This window comes from Dryobates pubescens, chromosome 6 (assembly GCF_014839835.1).
Source record: "Dryobates pubescens isolate bDryPub1 chromosome 6, bDryPub1.pri, whole genome shotgun sequence".
Classification (NCBI taxonomy): domain Eukaryota; kingdom Metazoa; phylum Chordata; class Aves; order Piciformes; family Picidae; genus Dryobates; species Dryobates pubescens.
Genome location: NC_071617.1, coordinates 20,895,707 through 20,916,972, shown reverse-complemented (window position 1 = coordinate 20,916,972; position 21,266 = coordinate 20,895,707). Strand labels below are relative to the sequence as shown.

At 41.0% G+C, this 21,266-nt stretch overlaps 1 protein-coding gene across 1 annotated transcript in view; it reads left to right on the top strand.

Moving 5' to 3' along the window:
* PLEKHG1 (pleckstrin homology and RhoGEF domain containing G1) overlaps positions 1 to 21,266 on the top strand; it is a 147,981-nt gene that overhangs the window by 83,543 nt on the left and 43,172 nt on the right. The window contains exon 4 of the mRNA XM_009897061.2: positions 7,801 to 8,339. Within this exon, the coding sequence (XP_009895363.2) occupies positions 7,801 to 8,339 (539 nt within the window). The remainder of the gene's footprint in view (positions 1 to 7,800; positions 8,340 to 21,266) is intronic.

Genomic DNA, 21,266 nt, shown 5'->3' with positions numbered 1-21,266 from the left:
TAATGATGTAGTCTTTTGGCACTGTGGATAAAAAAGGGAGGGAGCAGGAGACAGGGCAGGGAAAGGGATGGAGCTCCTAAAAGATAATGTAGACAAAAGCTAAATTCAGGGAATATAAAATACTAGAAAATTAGGAGAAGTGGGGCAAACACATTATTTTTCTGGCACATCTGTGTTCTGTTTCATTGGTAATGCAGATTAGAAAACCTTTTGACTTTCTTCTCTACTATACTGACAGCTTTCAGTGTTATGCATATTTAAAGAGATGAGAGGTGAAGAAAATCATGTATAGGGTAAACTTCAGCTGGCTTGTATGTAGGGATGTAAGGGAGACCTAAGGTCAAGCGTGGATGTGCAGAGATGAATAATCAAGGCAGAGCGCCCCCAAGTAATGCTCAAGAGAGCTCACTGTGCTAGTTCAGACTGGTGGCTGAAGCTCATGCTGCATTGTTCCAGCCCCTTCTCATTCCTAGCCTGATGAAGCAGATATGAGAACACCTCTGTCACTTGCTGCCTCTAGGTCAGTCACCAAGCTCAATGTGAGCTGTCAGAGTTAGGAGGTTTGTCACTGCTAAATGACAAAGCTGGTGGTGTTTATATGTCATAGGTCTACACAGAAGTGACCAAGCAAGACCCTATGACTGGTTGATGCTCTATATATAGGTCTACCCAGGAGTTAGTTAGAACCTCCCTCAAAAATGAAAGCACCATTAGGCAAGGTGGACACAAGGTGTGAGGAAGCAGAGGTCCAGAGCAGTAAACCATTAGCTCCTGACAGAAATACGTGTCAGTGTGGGGGATGCTGAATATATGGTAAGTTTCCTACACTCAGGTTATTTGAACGAGTCCCTGAGTGCTGCACTGTGTATGTACAGAGGAAATTTGGACCAGTGTTGGCCATCCTGTGCCTCTTGAGTGTATCCAGATTATACAGTTACGCAGTGTGATATTATCTGTGAAGTATTGCACAGATACTGCAAAAGTGTGTGTGCATCTGTATAACTTTTAATGTAAACATGTAAGTACTTATATTCTGCTGTAGTTTTTGAGGGGTTTTATGTGAGAGACAGCATGTCTTAGTCTCAGACATGGCAGTGTGACCAAGTAGGTTGTAAACAGCTGTTCATTTAACCAGGGTAAAAGGGACTTTCACCCCAGCAGCCCTGACATTCAGATCAAAGTATTTCACAGTTTTGTGAATAGTCTCCAAGCTGTCTTTGCTTCCTTTTTGTACCAGTTTCCTATTAAAAGGCATTGCTCAAGGACTATGCTCTTTAGCAAAACTTAGAACAAAGCTGAGGCCATGTTACATACAAGGAGCGAGGGAGTGAATTTCAAGTGTGGTTTTAAAGACAGAGTATCTCTTTGCAGTCTGGTTTTGAGCAGGGAGCTTTGAGAATATACCTGCAAAGTGGTGCCAGCAGCTGGGAACTCTTTTGATAGTTTTTGCTTCCCAGCTCCAAGATAGAAATGCCTCTCCACAAGCCTTAAGAGCCATCAGCTTTCCCCCCAGTCAGCACCACTCTATCAATTTTTCTGCTTTTGTCTGTTTCTTCATATTTGCTCCTGTTTCTTCTCTCACTTCCCCTTTCCTTGTACTTTTTTTTTCCTTTTACTTTGCTTCATTGTGATTTAGCACAGATCATTTGCTTGTTTTCACATTTTTCTCATGAAAGTGTTTCCTTTCCCTCTTTAAAAAGAAAAACACTGAAGCTTTGCAAGCACCCTGCAAAAGCCTGTTCCTGTTTACATTAGGGCAGAATAGGATCCAGAATGATCCTAATGCCAAAGATCATCCTATAAATGTAGGCTGCATTGTAGGTTCATGAGAGTTTATAATATAAACACAGAAATTTCACAATACCAGCAGGTGATTTATTTGTTGATACTGCCTGCAAATCAAGGAGAAAAGCATAATAAATGATATGGAAGTGGAGGCTCTGTTTGATGTTTTCAGTGTTGTGCCTGGAAAAATGGAAGTTAGTGGGTGTTGCTCAATGAAGTGTGCGTTTTATAAAGTTACCCACAGTGATGCCCATTGTCCTGTCTCTGAATTGCATGATGTCATATTTCATTTAAGGCTCTTAGCAATGCTGAAGACTGTCGGTGTGCTGGGAAAAAGGCGGTGAGAAAGTTGTGAATCAGGTTTCTGTAAAGCCTTTATGTTTAGGGTTTTGATAGATAAAAGCTGACTCATGCAATATTTCCAGCGAAGGAGCTGTACAGACTAGTAAGAGCTTCTCATTTTACCTAAGTGCCCAATGAGGTAATTCAGGAACAGCTGAAGGCACAGCCCTTGCCTCTCCTCTGCCGCACAGGTAGATAGTGGGTTGTTCAGAGAAGGCTGGAAAAATAGAGAGGACTTCATCCTGGGTGCGAGGAGCCAGAGACATTCCACAGTGGTGAGATACTCCCGCAGAGGATTTTCCCTTGCACTAATGTCCTCAGACATTAGCGTGCTTGACTGTGACAGAGGCTATTCTGCTTTAAATACTGGGGGGGAGGGCCGGGGCGGGGAAGAGGACAGTAATTTGACAGACAGAGGCACATTAGTTGCTAACTTTCCCCTTAATATTTCTATTAAATGGATTTCTGCTGATCATACTTCAGGTAAAGTACATGGCAGTGTATTGGTTGTGACAGTTCAGAGTAAATTCATACTGCCTAGAGATTTATTCTTGCAAATATTGTAGCTTTCTAGTGGGGTTTTGTTCACAGAGGGTGTTAGTTTGAGAAATTATGTGCTCATATGCACAATTTATAGTTCAAAATCTGCTGACTTTCACTTGGGCAATATTCAGAGCAGGGGATATGGGGAGTGTATTTAAGATCATGTTGAGATTCTTGTTGTGAATGTGTGTTAACCTTTCTCAAGCAGGCAGCTGTATGATATTTGTCCTTTTCAGTTCCAGCGCTGCATTTGAATTTGACACTCAATGGAAAAATTGTACTAAACAGTCTTTCCTAATTGTATCTACAGTGTAGTTTTGGGGTATTTTTAATGTGAAGATATATCAAGAAAAATAAAGGAAGGAATTCTTGTAGTCTCATCACTTTTACATGGCTAATCTTCCAGAGGATGTGAAGCTTGGAATTTCTGGTAACATCTGAGGTCCTCACTTTCAAGCCAGGAGAAAGGCAGCAGCAATAGTAATTATGGATATAAATTGACCTGTGAAGTTTCTAGTTGTGCAGTATCTCTTTAAGATGTCATGTGCAATAAACAACTTGTCGGAATAAACACCTATATTTAGATAGGGCTTGAAGATCTTTTCATTTAAATACAAAATTGACTTGAAGCACTTTATCATCTCATTGTATGCTAATGGCCTAGAGTAACCAAAGCTGCAGAGATAATGGAAACAATTCATCATTACTGTGAGTATAGTTACAGGAAGGAGGAATTTGTTGAAGCGAGTAAGTGATATGAGTTTGTATTTTTAGTGAAAACTTGTTTGTGACTGCATGCTGAAAACCTGAGATATGGCAGGGTAGTTGATTTGTATGTGTGTTTCTTGTTTTAAGTGTTTGTTATTTGAAACACAGGTGTTTCTTGCCCTTGCAGTAGTGTAGAGTAGGGACCTTTTTTTGTTCTTGCTTGGGAAGCACCCTGGCAGTTGTAACATGCTAGTGTGTGTGAATGTGTCACAGGGCGGGGGGTGGGCAGGAAGGAGCAGGGAGGTTTGCAGCAGCTGAATTCATGCAAAGGCACAAACACGAGATGACCTTGTTCGGAGTGTGTTTCCGTGTGAGTAGGGACAAGTAGTAATTATCCTCCTTTCAGTAGGGACTAGCAAGTAATTACTGTTATTCCTTAATTAAAGTATGCAAATTGAAGATTTCATTTTTTTGTTCTCCTCAGACTGAGTTAAATACTCTTATTCACAGCTCACAAAAGTTCTCAATATTATTTTGGTTTCTCATTGAAAGGGTTCAGCAAACAAAAGAATGTCTAATGAAAAAAGCAGTGAACCAGGCCATATGTGGGTCAGGGCTTACAAGACTTGCTCAGAGCGTATGGTTCTGTGAGGGTCTGGGGATGCCTATAATAATACAGACTGTTTGCAGCCTGAGTCTTGGTGAATGCACCTACCTTTTGGTGCTGCTGTGGAGATTGGTGAATGGGGAGGAGAGGGGCTTGTAAATTAGTCCTGCAGGGTATGAGAGACGTGAACTTGCTTTTTATGGTAAGTCTGGATCAAAGACACAAATTTGTAAGAGGCAAACAGGGTTTGCAAGGGCACTGGGTCAGTTACTATACTAGAGAGCAACCCTGGGAGGAGCTGCTTCCCCTCTCCCCACACCCTCATTAATTGACTTGTGAATTTTTCTTTAGGCATTCAGTACAGACCTTAGGCAGCAGGTGCAGGGTAAAACTATTCTATAACTTTAAGAATCCAAATGCAGACCCTCATAAAAGAAAAGAGGAAGGGCAGTGTCTGTGGCAATGAATGGGATTCAACTGCTGCCTTTGACGGTGGATTCGTGGCTGCAGAAATCATCTAAAATACCTGTTCCTGCCTAGTCTTACAGGGATTTCTGAAGGTAAATCTGTGAAGCCTCAGAAGATTTACAGGTTACTCTTTTTGGAAAGGGCTATGGGTTTGTAACACCTACCTGTAGCTGAGGCAGAAATTGCAGGCTGGGCAGAGCCAAGGCTTGTCCCAAGTGCTGATTTCCACAGGCAAGTTGCACAGTATTTGAAACAGGAGTTGCCAGCTGAAGAAAGGAAACTGCTTCCTGGTTTTGTACAACACTGAAATCCTGTGTGCCCTGCCTTTCTGCTGGGTTCACCAGCTGTGCAGGTGTTTAGCTGCCATTCCACAGGAGCAATGGGCTTGGTGCCATCTGCATGGGCCCTGAGAAAGTTTTTTTTGCTGGTCAGAGACATGATTTTAGCAGAAAGTCTTCACAGAGAAGACAAATGAGCAATTTACTCTTGATTGGAAAGGGAGTAAGAATGAAGTAAAAACTTCTGAGGCTAGCAGTCAGAATGAGGCTTTGCAGAGAAAACATTAAGATTTTCAAGTAGCCAACAGTTTGCTTGGTGTAATTTATGTAGAAACATACAGCAATAGTGATTTGTATAGAAAGTGTAGGAACCTGAGTCAAATGTGTTACATGCAATCAATAACCTGTGCCTAGCAGGTGCATGGAGTTTGCCAAGATCAGTAGGAATACAGGTGTTAAAGAGCAAGCCTATTGTAACAAGTGATATTAATCCATGTTGGTGGTGGTTTTTTAATAAGCAATGACATTGTCATAAAACAAGAAAATAAGGAGTTTTGTTTGGGTTGTGGAGTTTGGGGTTGTTTGGCTTTTTTGGTTGTTTGGGTTTGTTATTGTTTGGGGGTTTTGTTGTTGGGGTTCTGGGGGGTTGTTTGTGGTTTTTTGGGGGGAGGGCTTTTTTTTGGTGTTTGGGGTTTTTGTCTGTGGGTGGGGATTTTGTTGTTTGGTTTGTGTTTTGTTTTTTTAATGACATGTTATGATCTAGTGACCCTGGCTACAAGTATGTCTTATGAAAACCTACTTTTAAGATTTATTCTGACTCCAGATTCATTGACCTGAACTGTGTTTTGTTTGGTTTTTATATTAATAAGCCTGACAGTGTTTGTGAAGCAAATATTACATATCAATACCTTTGGGTTATCTGAGAGTCAGACTACGTATCAGTGAAACAGGAAGAAAAGAGCACTGAGTAATGGAATTTCACAGAAACCCTTTATTTCCTACCCCTTAATGTGGTAATCAGGTGTTTCTTTGTAATGTAATTTTAGTAAAATACCTTGGATTAAGTTAGAGGAAGGGTATTCCTGTTATCTTGTTTATCCTGTGTGCTATTCAAGGAGGTTTACATCTGTGCAGCAACATTGTGCTTTCTCACTGAATGTGAAAAATGATTCAAAGCTGATAACACAAATACATTCTTCCTTATCAAAAATACATACTCTATTATCACAAGCAATAGGAAAGCAAACATCTTTGTCTATACCCATTTAGAAACAAGAGAACTTCACTGCATTCTTCAGTTTTAATTATTTTCCTGGTTTATTGCTTATTTTATATTGGAGTTCCCCTTTATGTGCTTTATTGAAGAATGGTAAGAAAATACAGTTTTGTGCTGCAAAACGAGAGTAACCTGGCACACAGAAAAGGCTTCAAGCTAAGCCAGGGGTACAGAGGTGCTAAATTAGACTTAATCGAATGGCTGTTTTCTGACATATGCCATGAGCAAATTACTTTTAGTGTTAATTCCATGTATTACCTTGAGGGCAATACTTCTTAACAGAAAGCTAATACTATCATTGCTGAAATGGCAGTAATAATTACTCATGTACAAATAAAATTTTATGCAGTTAAACCAAATAAATCAAACATTCTTCTCTGTGCTTTGGTGGTTTTTTTCCTCTGGAGTGTTTTGGTTTTGGTTTTCTTTTAAATTTTACACAAATGGTAGTGTTTTGGTTTTAAAAAATGAGATATTTGCTTTCTGCTTTGAATGAAATTCTCTCTTCCCTCTCCACCCTCCTCCTACCCAGACCATCTGCAGCATGAGTGGCATCTGGGAGGTTTCTGCTTGTAACTGCATAGCGAATCTGCCTCAGTTTAAGAAGGGCCATCTTAAAGTTTGGATGTGTTTAATTTGCAGCTTACTTGCTTTATTGTTTTCTTTATGGAAACTGCTGTCTAGAGCTGTAGTTGCCACAATGATTTTTCTTAAATGAGATTGTTGTTAGAGTAAAATAAGGACTAAGCTACCACTGTGTGGGTAGCTTTAGGAAGAAAAGCAATACTGAATTGTGACAAGTTTCCCTTTTTCACAGGGCATCCATTCTGAAATTCCTTGAGTTATGACATAAGTTTTTTTGGGTGGATGGGTCTTACTGAAATGAAACCTTCAAGTATTGAATTTACCTGCAGCTGAATTGCAGATTCTCATGATGCACCACACACAACTTGGCCAGCAAGAAATCTGCACTGTATTGTGAATAGTGTACTACAGGGCATTTCAGCAGTAAAAAGAAAATAGAATTGAAATGCTAACAGGAAGACAAACATTTTATTTTGTTGTTGCACTGATTTGGAAAACAGCTTTGGGTCAGTTCAGCAGGGAGTAATATTCTGGCTTGAGCTGAACAGTTTTAGACTGACTTCTTTACCCAGTAGAAAACTGAATTATTTGGCAGCAATCTTTCCTGAGGGAAAAGTTTCTTTTTTCAGAAGCTACATTAGTTTAATTGAGAAATCATTCTGGTTTTAGTGGTTTTGTACAAGCCACAGAGCTGGTGATTGATAACTGCTTTTAGGTTTTGTTTGACTGTTGGCATTGCAGATTTAAAAATGAAATATGCTGCCTGGTGTCACTATGTGTTTTCTGATTTTTCCCAAGTTTTCAAACAAGGGTCAGTGCTCAGCTTGGAGATAGCAGGGACCACTGCAAACAGAGACGGTTTTTTAACCTTAGTGATGATCTTTGAGTATTTTTTTTTCCACTCCTGTGCTGAGCCTGGGCAGTGCATACATGAGCACCAAGCCCATCAGACTGGCACAAGAAGGACATGTCAGAGACACGAGCAGGAGGTATGCAGTGCCTGTGTAGTAGCCCCCAATGGGGGATCCCCACTACCTGAGAAAGCATTAGAGTCACAGGGACCCCCAGGTTGTGTTGTTTTGGTTATCTTTTAGTTAAAACAGAGTAGCGGCTGTTCTGTATGCAAAAAGCTGTAAAACTATCTGTTGTCACTTTTTGTGTTGTGTGGAGCAGCAACACTAAATCCATTTCTTCTGTTTATTTTTCAGATGACTTCCACTTACGTCTTGATGTCTTACCAGCTGTGACAGAGGCCCTTGACTCCAAGACACAAAAGGAAGATTTGCACAAGGAAAGCAAACCTTTCCGCTACTGTGAAAAAAAAACCATGGACCTGTCAGACAGTGACCGTCCTGTCAGCTTTAGCTCCACTTCCTCCTCTGCTTCCTCCAGGGACAGTCACTGCTCCTTTGGAAGCAGAATGACCTTGGTTTCAAACAGCCACTTGGGCTTGTTCAACCAGGAAAAAGAAACAGGTGCCATCAAGCTCGAACTGGTCCCAGCCAGACAATTTTCCAGCAACAAGCCCCACAAAGATTCCCTGGTGGAGCCAGAGGATACTGAGGGAAGCCTTGAGAAAAGGCAAAGCATGCCAAGAAAAGCAGAACCAAAAGGAGCGAGCAAGAACTGTGCAATGTCCCTGGTCACAGAGCCCACCAGTCCCAAGCTCCTCTATGTAGACAGAGTCGTCCAAGAGATTCTGGAGACAGAGAGGATGTATGTGCAGGATCTGAAAAGCATTGTGAAGGTAGGAGTCTTGGTTAGGGTGTCATTAACTGTTCCATAATGCTATTTTTCACTTTGTTTGGTTTCATAGTAGGACAGATGGACCTAACAATGGAACTGGTGTTTGCTGGCCATTATAAAGTAGTAGTGTAACGTCATTGTTCTTGTGTGTTTCTAGCTTTTGCTTGATGAGATAAATTTAAGCTGTTACTATGTGTTCATGTAGAAATAACAGAAAAAAGCATTCTACAGTTGACAGCAGTAGTGAACAATGGGTAGTAAACTCTTTGTGGTAATGATTATTTACAAAACAGATGTACAGTGCTTTGTGTCCTAGAAAGTATACCAAGAACCAAAACCCAGCAGATAACTTTTTTGCCCCTTAAAATGCTTTATCTGAAGAGTCTCATTTATTGATTCTTTCATTTCCACCAAATCCTGCTCCTGCAAGTTCTTTCCTGCCTTTTTCTTTCTCCCTTTCATATACCTCACAGCTGCAGTCTGTTCATTCCATGTCATTGCCTTGCTATATTGAATATGGTGTGTGTATTTGCTGGAAAATTCTATTGTTTGGCTATTATATGAGGGAATTATATTTTCTTTAATGCTACATCTGAATGGGTGGTGCTAATAAATGGACGTAGCATTTATTAGCAACAGTGAAGTTTTTGTCCCCAGATGAATATTATCTTTCATTTCTCCTTTGTAGTACAGGGGGAGAATATGGAAGAGTCCTTCTGTGGATTATTTTGCTCATACCATGTACTTGTAACTGTGCCGTCAGAGTCATGCTCTTTTGTGGTTTTGAAGATGACAGTTAAATGCCTTGGCTATCATTTGTAATCTACGTACTTAACCTATGTGTATATGACTACCCTACCAGCTTGGGATATGAATGTTTAATGTGCTGTTGGTAGAACTTACAACTTTAGGTAGCTGCATGAGGCCATCTGTAATAGGAAATACTGTCTCCAACTGCAGTTCCAACACACATGGCCCTCCAAGTGATGAGCAATGAAAAAACACACTGATAACACACTAGATAACCTTTAAAGTCCCTTCCAACCCAAACCATTCTATGAATCTATGAAGATAAATGCATGTCATGCTTAAACACACCCACTTCTTAGAGTTCTCACAAGTTTTTTTTCTGTAAGACTATTGATTCCTGCAGCTGCTGCTGTTTCTCTACATTCAACTGTTGCCTGAGTTTCATTTTGGAGTGTTTATGGTTGTCATGTGCTGCAGAAGCAAGCCAGCTTTTGTGTGTAGTCACCATTTACTAGTCGTGACCTCTGTAGTTTTGGAAACCTTATCTGTCACTCATCCTCCTATGAAGTAAACTATACAACTTGAAAAACTGGAAATCTTGACATAGATATTCCATTTACAAGTAGGAAGGCTGTCAGATGCTTACTAGGAATAGTTTAAGAATCACTACAGTAGATGCAGAGTAAATGTGGCAAATGTGCTTGAAGTGATGAAAGAACTGAAAGAATTTACCTGTGAAATACCCAAGCTTATTTCCTACAGCAACTAATAAACAATTTTGGAAGTTTTGTGTGGCACTAGATGACCTCTTTGAGAGATGGAGTGCCTGGCAGTAGGGCTTTTCTTAGGTAAGGGTTGAGAATGTAAGCGTTTCAAAGGAACTCCTCAAATGGTGAGGACAGTGGGGAACCAGCTACCTCATGCTGTGCTTGTTCCTTGCTTGGTCTTAAAAGAAGACAGTGTGACTGGAATCATGTTACAGTGGACCCTGTTTTATGTGTTTCTCAGGATTCTTTTCTCCACATGTTACCTCAGCATTGATACAGTGGTTTACCTAACTGAAAATGGCGATTATGAGAAGGATGGGAAGACTCCACAGCCATGTGCAGGAGTGTCACAGCCATACAGGATTTGTTTATCCAGGCCTCTTTGACTTGAGGCCATTTCATTTGGCAGACAGCTGACTGGTGCTGAGCCAAACTAAGATGAAGGGAAGTAGCTTGATCTGTCTAATTTTCCAGATAAACATGGGTCAGATTTTGGCTGCTGATTAGGAAATGGGATGAGAATGGGAAAAGGGGAGCTAAAGAAGAGTCAAAGGAGCATTGCTGTCCTAGAAGTGTGTGGGAACTGAAGAGATACATGAAGGTGGGAGCCAGTGGGAAAATACATGTTTAAATTAATCCCAGTGCTAAGTGGAGAGAGAAAATCACTGCAGGGAAAACAATATGAGGAAATGAAAGAAAACCCAGGAAGTGAAAAGTTGAGGCAAATGCAAAACTGGTTGGAAGTAGAATTCTCTAGTGAGTTTTGCACCTGGTGCAGGACAGCAGCTTATGCACAAAGACTAAAAATAGTAAGGATTTTTGGCTTGGGGTTGAGAATTTTGGCACAGAGAGGGAGGAAGAGAGGCAGGGCAACCCAGGTACAAGGAATTAAAAGCTGAAGAGATGTCAGACTGAGGATGATATAAGAACAAAAATGGAAAAAAAGAATAGGTAACATTTTGATGGCCTTCTACCCCTAGCTGAGAACTGTCAGTACATATCTAGTCCATTGCTTTTGTCCCCTTGTGTTAGAGGGACTATGGAAACATACTTTAAAAGAATGTGCACTTAGTGTTTTCCCAGCACTTTAAAACAGATTCTAGAGCTAGAAGTGAAAGGGTGTCAAAACTCATGTCCATGAAACCACCCTCTAAATTTGTGGAGTAAAGCAAAGCATGTTTGCTTGTGATGAACAGTCAAGTCCAAGAGGAGGGGGGTATTTGGGGTTTGGTTTTTGGGGGTTTATTGGGATGATTTTTAAAGGAGATTGGGGGCGGGGAGATGCTGTTGTTTTTTATTAATACATCCACACTCTCTTCTGGTTTTATTAATGAGTATCTTAAACAGGGCAGAACCCAATACTAACCACTGGGTTACACTGGCAGTTACTGGACTCTAACTAGGTTTTGTGCCTTTGATTACCACCCTCGGGGCCTGTCCTTTCAGCCAGGTTTCTATAGACCAAACTGTCTACTTATCCAACCCATACTTCACCAGCTTTCTATGAGGATCTTATGGGAGATGCTGTCAAAAGGCTTTCTGAAGTCAGGATGGTCAATATCCACTGCTCTTACTTCATCCAGCAAGCCAGATACTTCATCGTAGGAGGTTATCAGGGTGATCAGTTTCCCCTTGGTGAATCCATGCTGACTGTTCTTGACTACTTTCTTGTCCTTCATATGCCTGGAACTTGTTTCCAAGGTTAGTTGTATACAAATGTAAAGAACATACACAGCTGTACACAAATGACCCATTAACATGGATGGTATGAAATATCATGTAGGATCCTGGTACTATTCATCTTATCCAAAGTCAGCTAATTAAGTTCTAGTTCTAATCTATCCTATACTAGTTCTAATCTATTCTATTCTAGTTCTTTCCTATTCTATTCTAGTTCTAATCTATTCTAGTTCTTAATTAGCTGACTTTGGATAAGATGAATAGTACCAGGATCCTACATGATATTTCATACCATCCATGTTAATATGGCATTTTGTGCAGTGTCCTTTCAGCCTATATGATCCTTAGGTCATGTAGAAGTATTGTGCTCGACATGAAAGACAATTTAGTGGATGGAGTGAAATAGAATTTCACCATTCTTGATTCATTGATTGACTTAAGCTGTTGTGGCATTAAGAAATAAAATAATTACAAACAAACAAAAATAAACAATAAACCCAAACAAACAAAACCACCCAAACTCCACACCCAAACTTCTATTGGCTTTTGAGTATCTAGGTGAGATGGTCTTTGTTCTTAACAACACCAAAATGCTAGACAGACATAGAAATCGATTTCTTACAACAGTATCTTTAACTGATACTGTAGACTTAGATAGGTTCTCCAGCTTTCTTTTAAATTGTTGCTAAAACAAGTATTTCAGGGTCTTGGGATGACTGAGAGGAGAACATACAGGCACTGTTTGGCTCCCTTTGTCCATGGTAAACTTTAGAAACAACTGCTTTTCTAGCCAGTACAGCCACTTCGTGACCTGAAAGAACAGCTTAGTTATGACTGTTCTGAGACGTGCTGCTGGGATTCCTGCACAGGCAAGCATTGCAACAAAGCTAGAGCTAACCTTTGCATTGTTTAGTACATTTTATCAGGTGATCTGTTAAGTATGATTAAAAATTTGAGTTAGTGCAGCTTGAAGCATGTTTTGGGCAAGTTTGTGATGAGAAATCAGATACCTCTGCTTCCTGCTTCTGTCATGCTGACAGGTGTACTGGCCTGGGCAGAACCTGCAGATCAAAATTCTCCTCTTCAGGCCTGACTTTTACAAGTAGTAATTCAGTTAGAATGGGCATAAATTTCAAGTAGAGTAACTTACTGAAGTAACTTATTTTTCCCTAAGGAAAACAGTCTCTGAGTTTACAATACAAATGTGGTTTACTCTTGCAACTCATAGGAATTAGAAGACTGTATTAATAAATTTTACAAATACTTGTAAGTATAGAAAAAGACGTCCACTTCTGTGGTTTTACCTTTGCAAAATAAAGGAATAATGCAAATGCACTGTTACAGGCATGCACCTGTCATGTTATATTGAACACACTCTCATAGTGATATCAGCCCTTTGAGAACATCTAGATGACTGCATGAAGCTCATCAATTTGATATAATCCTCTCAGTAAAATAATATCAATAAAAAGTCATTGACATCTATATAGTAACTAGATGGGAGTGAAGCATGGATGTTAGGAAGAAGTTCTACACAGAGAGAGTGATTGCCCATTGGAATGGGCTGCCTGGGCAGGTGGTGGAGTCACTGTCATTAGGGATGTTCAGGAGGAGACTTGATAGGGTGCTTGGTTGCATGGTTTAGTTGATTAGGTAGTGTTGGATGATAGGTTGGATGCGATGATCTTGAAGGTCTCTTCCAACCTGGTCTGGTCTGGTCTATTCTATTCTATTCTATTCTATTCTATTCTATTCTATTCTATTCTCAGTGCATTTCACAAATATTTGATGCAAATGGAGGTTGAGCTTCAGGAATCTTGACTTCCATCTAGAATCTGGAAAACTTTTCTTTCACTCCAAATGTAACATGTAAAATCATCCCTACTGGACTAGTTGAAATCTTTCTTCTATCTCCTCTCCAGATCTTTTGTCCTCTAGTCTTTTTAGGTTTTTTTCTTTAATATTTACATCTCCTCTTTCAAGCCTTTTTACCTAGAAAGTCTCATTCTCTTCTGCAGTCTTCTGCCTGCAATCTCCCCACCCATCTAAGTCTTCTGTCAGTAAATTCCATCCTCACCCCATGTCAGTACATACTGTCTCATTTTCTCATGTAATTTATCACTTTCTTTGTCATGTTCATAGTGTTCGCTGACTCCAGATCTCTCTCCATAGTTCTCTTGGCAGGTCTCTTTGCCAAGTCTGTTTAGTTCTCTGTCTTTATTTCAGCTTTTTGTTGTCTTTCTTTTCTTCTGACGTTTTCATCAGCGTTCCTAATATTTCTACCCTCTTAAGTTCTGCTAACATTCAGACTCAATCCATAAAAATTTGTTCCTGTTTTCTCTTTTCTATAATTCTGTAGGACTCCTCTTCCCTGGAACTGCACAGCACACTTCTCCACATTCTGTGAGGTTTGCAGAGGGTCACTGAGACACAGGAATAATCTTTCTCTTGCTCTTACTTCAGAGGAGCATATTTGTGCTAGATGTGCCTGCTGCATTCAAGAATGGAAATTGTGGGTTAAGACCTTGTGAAGCCTGACCTGAAACCTGTGAAGGACCATTACTTAAAGTTCCTACTAGGGATATGTAAATTTGAGGGGTTTTCCCCCTTCCTTCCCTCCCACAGCCACCCTCCCCTCAAAGTGGTCAAATATCTGGAGATTTAGATGTAGATAGAAAGAGACATACTCATAGAAACAAAATTGTCCATTATGCTCCAGTCTGCTATTGCCCCTTGTTGACATGTGACGGTATGGTTCATGTCCCTTGTGGTCAGCCTAAGGTGCTTGTCTTCTCAGGGGAAAAAATCAACAAAATTTTTCAGCACAACTAAAGGGAGGAAAGGAGATTCTTTCTCAGAAAAAAAAAATGTTGGGGAATGCATTTGCCAAAATCCTCTAAAACAACTCAGCAAAGAGGCAGGTTTTAGGTGTGTGGAAAGCTTCATTCAAGGTGAGCAAGTCTGTGGAAGCTGCACACACCCCTTGGGGAATAGGAGACAGGAGGAGCTTTGCAAGGGGAAATACTGGATATTTGCAACAGATAAGTGTTGTGACACCAATGATTAAAGGAAGCCCTTCTGAGATGAAGTTGGTGTTAGACTTTCATTGTTCCCAGCTTCCTGCTTCCCAGTGATGTGATTAGAAGATGTCCCTTCCTACATTTCAGGCAATTAGTTAAAGAAGACAACTCTGAAGACTGCATGTGTGCATTGTCACTTCTTACAGTGTGTTAGTAATGTAGCTGCTTGTGCACTGGGTTTTCAGATAGCTTAATTCTAAGAGAAAGTTAATTCCCCTTAGATTCAAAAGGTAGGAATCCCAATATGGCTAAGGCATCCCAGAATCTCTTTTCCCACATTTTACTTAATTTCCATTTGCAGCCTGTTTTCAAAGGCTTCTGGCCTGCATGCATGAGGAAGCTACTTTTAGGTTGCTGACGTAAGTTTCATGTGAAGATGTTACTCTGGAAGCATACATCAGTTTTGCAGCACAGAATTCTGGCACCCACCAAAAAGTAATAGTTTGGTTAGGAGAACTGTCTACAGACTGGGGTCAGAGTGGCTGGAGAGCAGCCAGGCAGAGAGGGACCTGGGGGTACTGGTTGATGGTAGACTGAACATGAGCCTGCAGTGTGCCCAGGGAGCCAGGAGGGCCAGTGGCATCCTGGCCTGCGTCAGGAACAGTGTGGCCAGCAGGAGCAAGGAGGTCATTCTGCCCCTGTACAATGCACTGGTTAGGCTGCACCTCGAGTACTGTGTCCAGTTCTGGGCCCCTCAGTTTAGGAAGGATGGTGACTTGCTGGAGCATATCCAGAGAAGGGCAATGAAGTTGGTGAGGGGCTTGGAACACAAGCCCTATGAGGAGAGGCTGAGGGAGCTGGGGTTGCTTAGCCTGGAGAAGAGGAGACTCAGGGGTGACCTTATTGCTGTCTACAACTACCTGAAGGGGGGTTGCAGACAGGCAGAGGTTGGTCTCTTCTCCCAGGCAACTAGTACCAGAACACACAGTCTCAGGCTGCATCAGGGGAGGTTTAGGCTGGAGGTTAGGAGGAAGTTCTACACAGAGAGAGTGATTGCCCATTGGAATGGGCTGCCCGAGGAGGTGGTGGAGTCACCATCACTGGAGGTGTTCAGGAGGAGACTTGACAAGGTGCTTGGTTGCATGGTTTAGTTGGTTGGGTGGTTTTGGATGATAGGTTGGATGCAATGATCTTGAAGGTCTCTTCCAACCTGGTCTATTCTATTCTATTCTGTTCTATTCTAATTTTTGTGAGCATTTCGTAGATGAAAAATTCCACAGTCCTTCAATGGAAAATTTATTGAAAGTTCTTGAGAAACTAGTGGTGATGTGAGAGGTTATACCAGTCCTTTGTGCATAAACATCCTGATTTTTATGGCACTGCTGTAACCATCAAACTGTAATGATGGCAGTCTTCTGAGGTTTTCCATCACTTCCATTTCACTGAGTATTGAGTGTAGAGAACAGTGATGTATGGTCTCACAATTAGCATTTTTCTTCAGCATATGGAGACCAGAAGTTGCTATACTGTATCAATGTCTGTAAAGCTATGAAGCAATAGCTCAGCTTCTGATATAGGCACTGCAGGTTTGAAAGTTTAGTCTGCCTGATGAACATTAGACATACTTCATTTGTTTGCCTTAAATCTTCACCACAAAAGAGAGAAAATGTAAGTGATGAATGAATGAATGATTTTTAGGTAGTGAACTTTTAATTTCCTTACAAACAGAGCAATGTAGAAACAGGTTTTCCTCTCTGGGCCCAGCTGCAGAGCCTGCAGAGAGAGAAGGGGTGTTTCATTTGGATTTAAAGTAAAACAGAGATACTCAGAATGAGATTCTTTCTTTGAAATTTGACTTGCTACAACCTCAAAACAGTTAAAAGCAGGTTAGCACACATACTGTTCTTTTTGACTAGGAATTGATCCTTAGGCATTCAGAAAATGTGGATGAAAAATTAAATTAACTGCAAAGCAAATATTATGGTCATGCCAATGATAACTGTGAGTAGTATTTGGTACACTTTTGCACTGATAAACTTCCTCTCTGCTTAGTTTTCCATCCATGAAGGAAGTCATGTGTCGAACTCTGACCTCTTCAGGGAAAGCATGGGTTAAATGCAAGGACAGTTTTCTCCAGTGGTATTGAGATGTGATAACTGAAATGAAATTGTACTTGAGGGTCTCAGTACTTATCCTAAGAGGCTTTCTTGAAGTCCATGAAGTTTAAACAGAGTTGCAGCAATATAAATTGGATCAGAAAAATGTTCCGCTTAAAATGTAATCAGTTTGGAAGCAGCTATATTGGAGAAGGTCAGTGTTTTGTTTCTGGAGTTGATGTTTAAAAATCAGGATCACAATCCTCGCTGGAGACTGTTGAGAGGTAGCATATGTGGGAACACTACTAGGTATCCTACCAAACAGGTGTGAACAGCTTCCTGGATGTGAGCCATATTAAATATCCTAAAGCAACCTAAAGTGATGGAAGTATACACACTATTGTTTGTGCTTGTGTCTTAATAGTTTTAGATGAGGTTGTTTCTGAAACTCCCAAGATCTTCAACAAAATATTTTGCTGGCTACTTATGCTTTAAGCTTCTCATCATATGTTCCCTTAAATGAAACCAAAACAAAAGCACAAATGAAACCCAAACCTTGTTTTTCTGGGCATGAGAAGGATTTTGGCTTTGGAAACAGATGGTTTATAGCTGTGCACTAAGAATATATTGGTTTGAGAACAACCAGAAGTAACCTAGCAAACTACTTCTGTGGTGAAAGGCAACTGCTTGATGTTGTGGAATGAACAAGTTTGTTTGTAATCTTACCTCATAGGAAATATGAAAAGCTAGGGTTAAATACATTGATGCCTTTTTTTTCTCTTATCTGTGTCATCACTACTTTGGTCTTATTTCTTCTGGTAACATTCATAAATTTCTTTCATTCAGCATGTTCCCAAGTATTTGAAAGACACTGAATGAAATGTCATTGCTGCCTTGTTTGCTCCACCTGTACTTTGTATCCAGTACTTATCTTACATCTAGAGTGTAGAAACTTGTTGGGGCAGGGGCTGTCTTTGTCAGATGGTTGCAGAGCTTGACAGTATGGCTGGAACTGCAGACATTAAGGCAATACAAATATATAGCTGTAACTTTGTGTTTGTTTTCAGGTCAGCGCTGTATTTGGACAGCACAAAAGAGTGAGTTATACTGCAGTAATAAATGGGCTGTCTATAAACATACAGTGGGCCTTTCTCAAGCTCTGGGTGGGAGAGAAGGAGCAGGCATGGCTGCTGCTCTTCCAGGGAGCTGCAGAATTGCCAAGAAGCCCAACAGCCACTGCTGTTGTCCTCCTGCTTGCAGCAGGGTGTAAATCACTCAGCCGTGCTGTTGGCAACCTCCTACCCTTGTTCTAACTGTGAATACAGATAAAAGAGTGAAAGTTAATCTTATGTCCTGGAAAGCTTTTTTTTGGGGGGGTGGGAGGGGTGGGTAGGGATGGGGGGTGGAGGAAGGAGGGAAGTGGGGAAAGGGAGGCAAGGGGAAGATGTAATTAAATACAGTATATAATTTCAGAGACCTGATGGTGGTCAGGGGACTCCAGGGTTGAAACTTTGCTCCTGTGACTGTAGTGAGGCTGGGGCTATGTCCCTGGTTAGTGGGGTGTAATGAGAGATCCATTCACTACTGCCCTCCACCTTGCTTACTAGCAGTGAATAGCAGCTCTATGAGCACAGCAGCAGCTGTGGGAAAGCAGCAAGTTTATAGAGGGCAGACAGCAAAACTGGGAGGAATAGGTCAGAGAGCTGAGAGGCAGGAGGGAGGAAATGCATGTATAAATATTTAAATATTTTAGCATTCAAAGGCTATATATGCCCTAATAATTCTTTGTGCTTTGACTGTGGTTAAGAGCTCTAGTTAGACCAACTAAGCCATGTTGTGAAGAATTAATGTACACACTTTCTAATGAACTTTGAGATTAATTAAAAATATATTTAAATAGTTAAACATTTTCAACTGATAGTTGTTTTTATAAAGCTTTAGATTATTGAATGATATTGATGATTGACTCTGATGATGTCAAGCCTCTGTTGCAGATTTAGATTTAGGAATCTCGAGAGCACTTACTTCATCTGCATAGCAACCTGGAATTATTTGGTATCCTAATTACTGTTTAGTGTTTTCATTTGTCTGTCTTCATTACTGTAGCTTCACTGTTTCCTCTTAGCTTTAGGAAGTTGGTTAGATGGGGACTGGCTCGTTAGTGAAATGTTACTGATAGCATTTGTTACCACTCCATGATCTCCGTCTGCTCTCTGAAATTGCCCCTAACTGCACTTCTGAGCAGCACACCTGAGTGCCAGCTTCTGGGGAAAATTCCTGTAGCTGCAATTTAGCAGTGGGTGTTGGCTGATACCTGAAGATACATGGGAGACATGTTTTTAATTCATGGGTTTCAACTTCTGTAATTTAATGTCCTGAAGTATCTTAAGTGTGGTTATATGTGACTTTCTGTTGCCAGTAATTTACCTACATCATCTTTATAGGTGATGGGCAGTTTAGGGAACTTGCATGTATAAGATCCATGAATTCCAGGTTCAGCTTATGAGTGCTTTTAGTGCGATTATGTCAAAGTATAGTTTGATTAAATGACAACCTGCCTTCCAAGGTGTCTTTATAAGATGGGAAAATTTAACATGAAATTCCTGTAGTTGAACAGAGGAATACGATTGAAATTTGGTTGTGTTTCATATGGAGCAAAAATTCACTTCAGCAAAAAAGGCAAAAATCCATGAATGCAGTCCATCCAAGCGAGCTGGCAGTTCAGGTGGCAGGTTTTAACCCTCCAGAGAACTTCACGGACACAGCATTCCTGGCTGATGAGACAGAGATGACACAAGAAAAAAGAAGGCATTGGACAAAAAGAAAGGACATAAAACCCTGGACAAGAGGACTAGGCATTGTAGGACAGACATGCCTTCTTCCACCCCAGTCCTAGGACAGGAGCTGTAGAGTAGTGGTGGAAACTGGCATTTGATGCTGGGGTAGGGGTGAGAGAACATGCAGAGATTGCTTTAGAGGCTTAAGTTCCAAAGCAGTAAGGGGGAGCACACAGCTGCAGAAAACTCTGCTGCTATCTCCTAGCCATGCATAGTGGTGAGGCTGTTGTCCTAGCCCAGGGACCCTGTGGATCAACTCAGGGCAATAGCCTAGAGAGTGTTGAGGGACCTCTCACTGGCAAAGTTTTCCAGGATAAATGCTTCAGTTCAGTTCCTGGGACTAGTGCTCTGACAAATTGAAGTCCTGTGACAAGATCTCCTAACTGTTACATTGTTGAAGTTCACATGCACTAGAAATTTCTGGCTTCATATACACCACCACCTGTGTTCATGTTCTGTATGGACACAACTTCTTGGAGGCAGGGGGAAAAAAAAAAGAGGGGGAAAAAAAAAGGCAACCCAAAACTGTTTCAGTGTTTGAGAAGTTTAAAGCATAGTGTTGGGCCTCAGGAATTTCTCACTGCTAACTTTGGCTGATGTGTACTTCCCATGTGGCTTTCCATGCATGTGCCACAAGGACCTACTAGGGGTAGCTGATCCTAGTCCTTAGTATCTGTAAATGGGACAGTGTTTTAACATCTAAAATATAGATGAGGAAGTCACATTGATTATCAAAAAGCTGTCACTCAGGAATAGCTGCATGAAAAAAAAAACCACCACATTTTTTCTTCCCCTTCTCCTTTGTAGTTAAAAGTTGAAGTCAATACCGTTAACTTTTAACAACTCATTTGCAGACCTTAACTGTGGAACGTGCAGGGAGAAATCTGTTGTGATCACCTTACTCTGCAATGTTCAACAGTGGAAAGAAAACTTAAATGTGCTTCTCTATTTTTAGTCTTTCCTCATACCACATTCTCACCATCAGTCTTTGCCTGTTCTACATGCAGTCAGTGAAGTATCGTATTGCTGCATCAGTTCTACATTATTGCTGTTCTGCTTTGTTGCTGGCTATGTGTGAGCCAACTGCATGTGTAAACTGGGAAGTTCTGAGGAAGCTGGTCATATGTATGGTGAGCATAGTGTGGCTTCCTCCACCACCTCCACCTGAGGCCAGAGGAGGGGACTGATGTCAGCGAGGTGGACTCCTGCCAGTTCAGAGACTCCACTCTTCTGCACAGACTTCAGAGAGGAATGAAATCAATCACAAACTGTATCTAGTAACAGATCATATAAAGCACATTGATTATTTTGGGCATTCCCAAAGTAATTTGGAGGCTTGCTGTCAGTGGTCTCTTCTCCCAGGCAACCTGTGACAGAGCAAGAGGACACAGTCTCAAGCTGCACCAGGGGTGGTTTAGGCTGGATGTTAGGAAGAAATTCCTCCCAGAAAGAGTGACTGGCCATTGGAATGGGCTGCCCAGGGAGGTGGTGGAGGTGTTTAAGAAGAGACTGGATGGGGCACTTAGTGCTATGTTTTTGTTGATTGGATGTTGTTGTTTGATAGGTTGGACTCGATGACCTCGAAGGTCTTTTCCAACCTGGTTAATTCTATCCTATCCTATCCTATGGTGGGAGGTGTTCTCCTTACCTTTCTCCATTGATGTCAGGGTCAGTGATCTGCAAATGCGTACGCCCAAAGGAACTGAGCTTTGCTAGTGCTGACAGGTGTCAGTCTTACATGTAAGGTACTGAGGGATGTAAATTGGATGGAAAAGCAT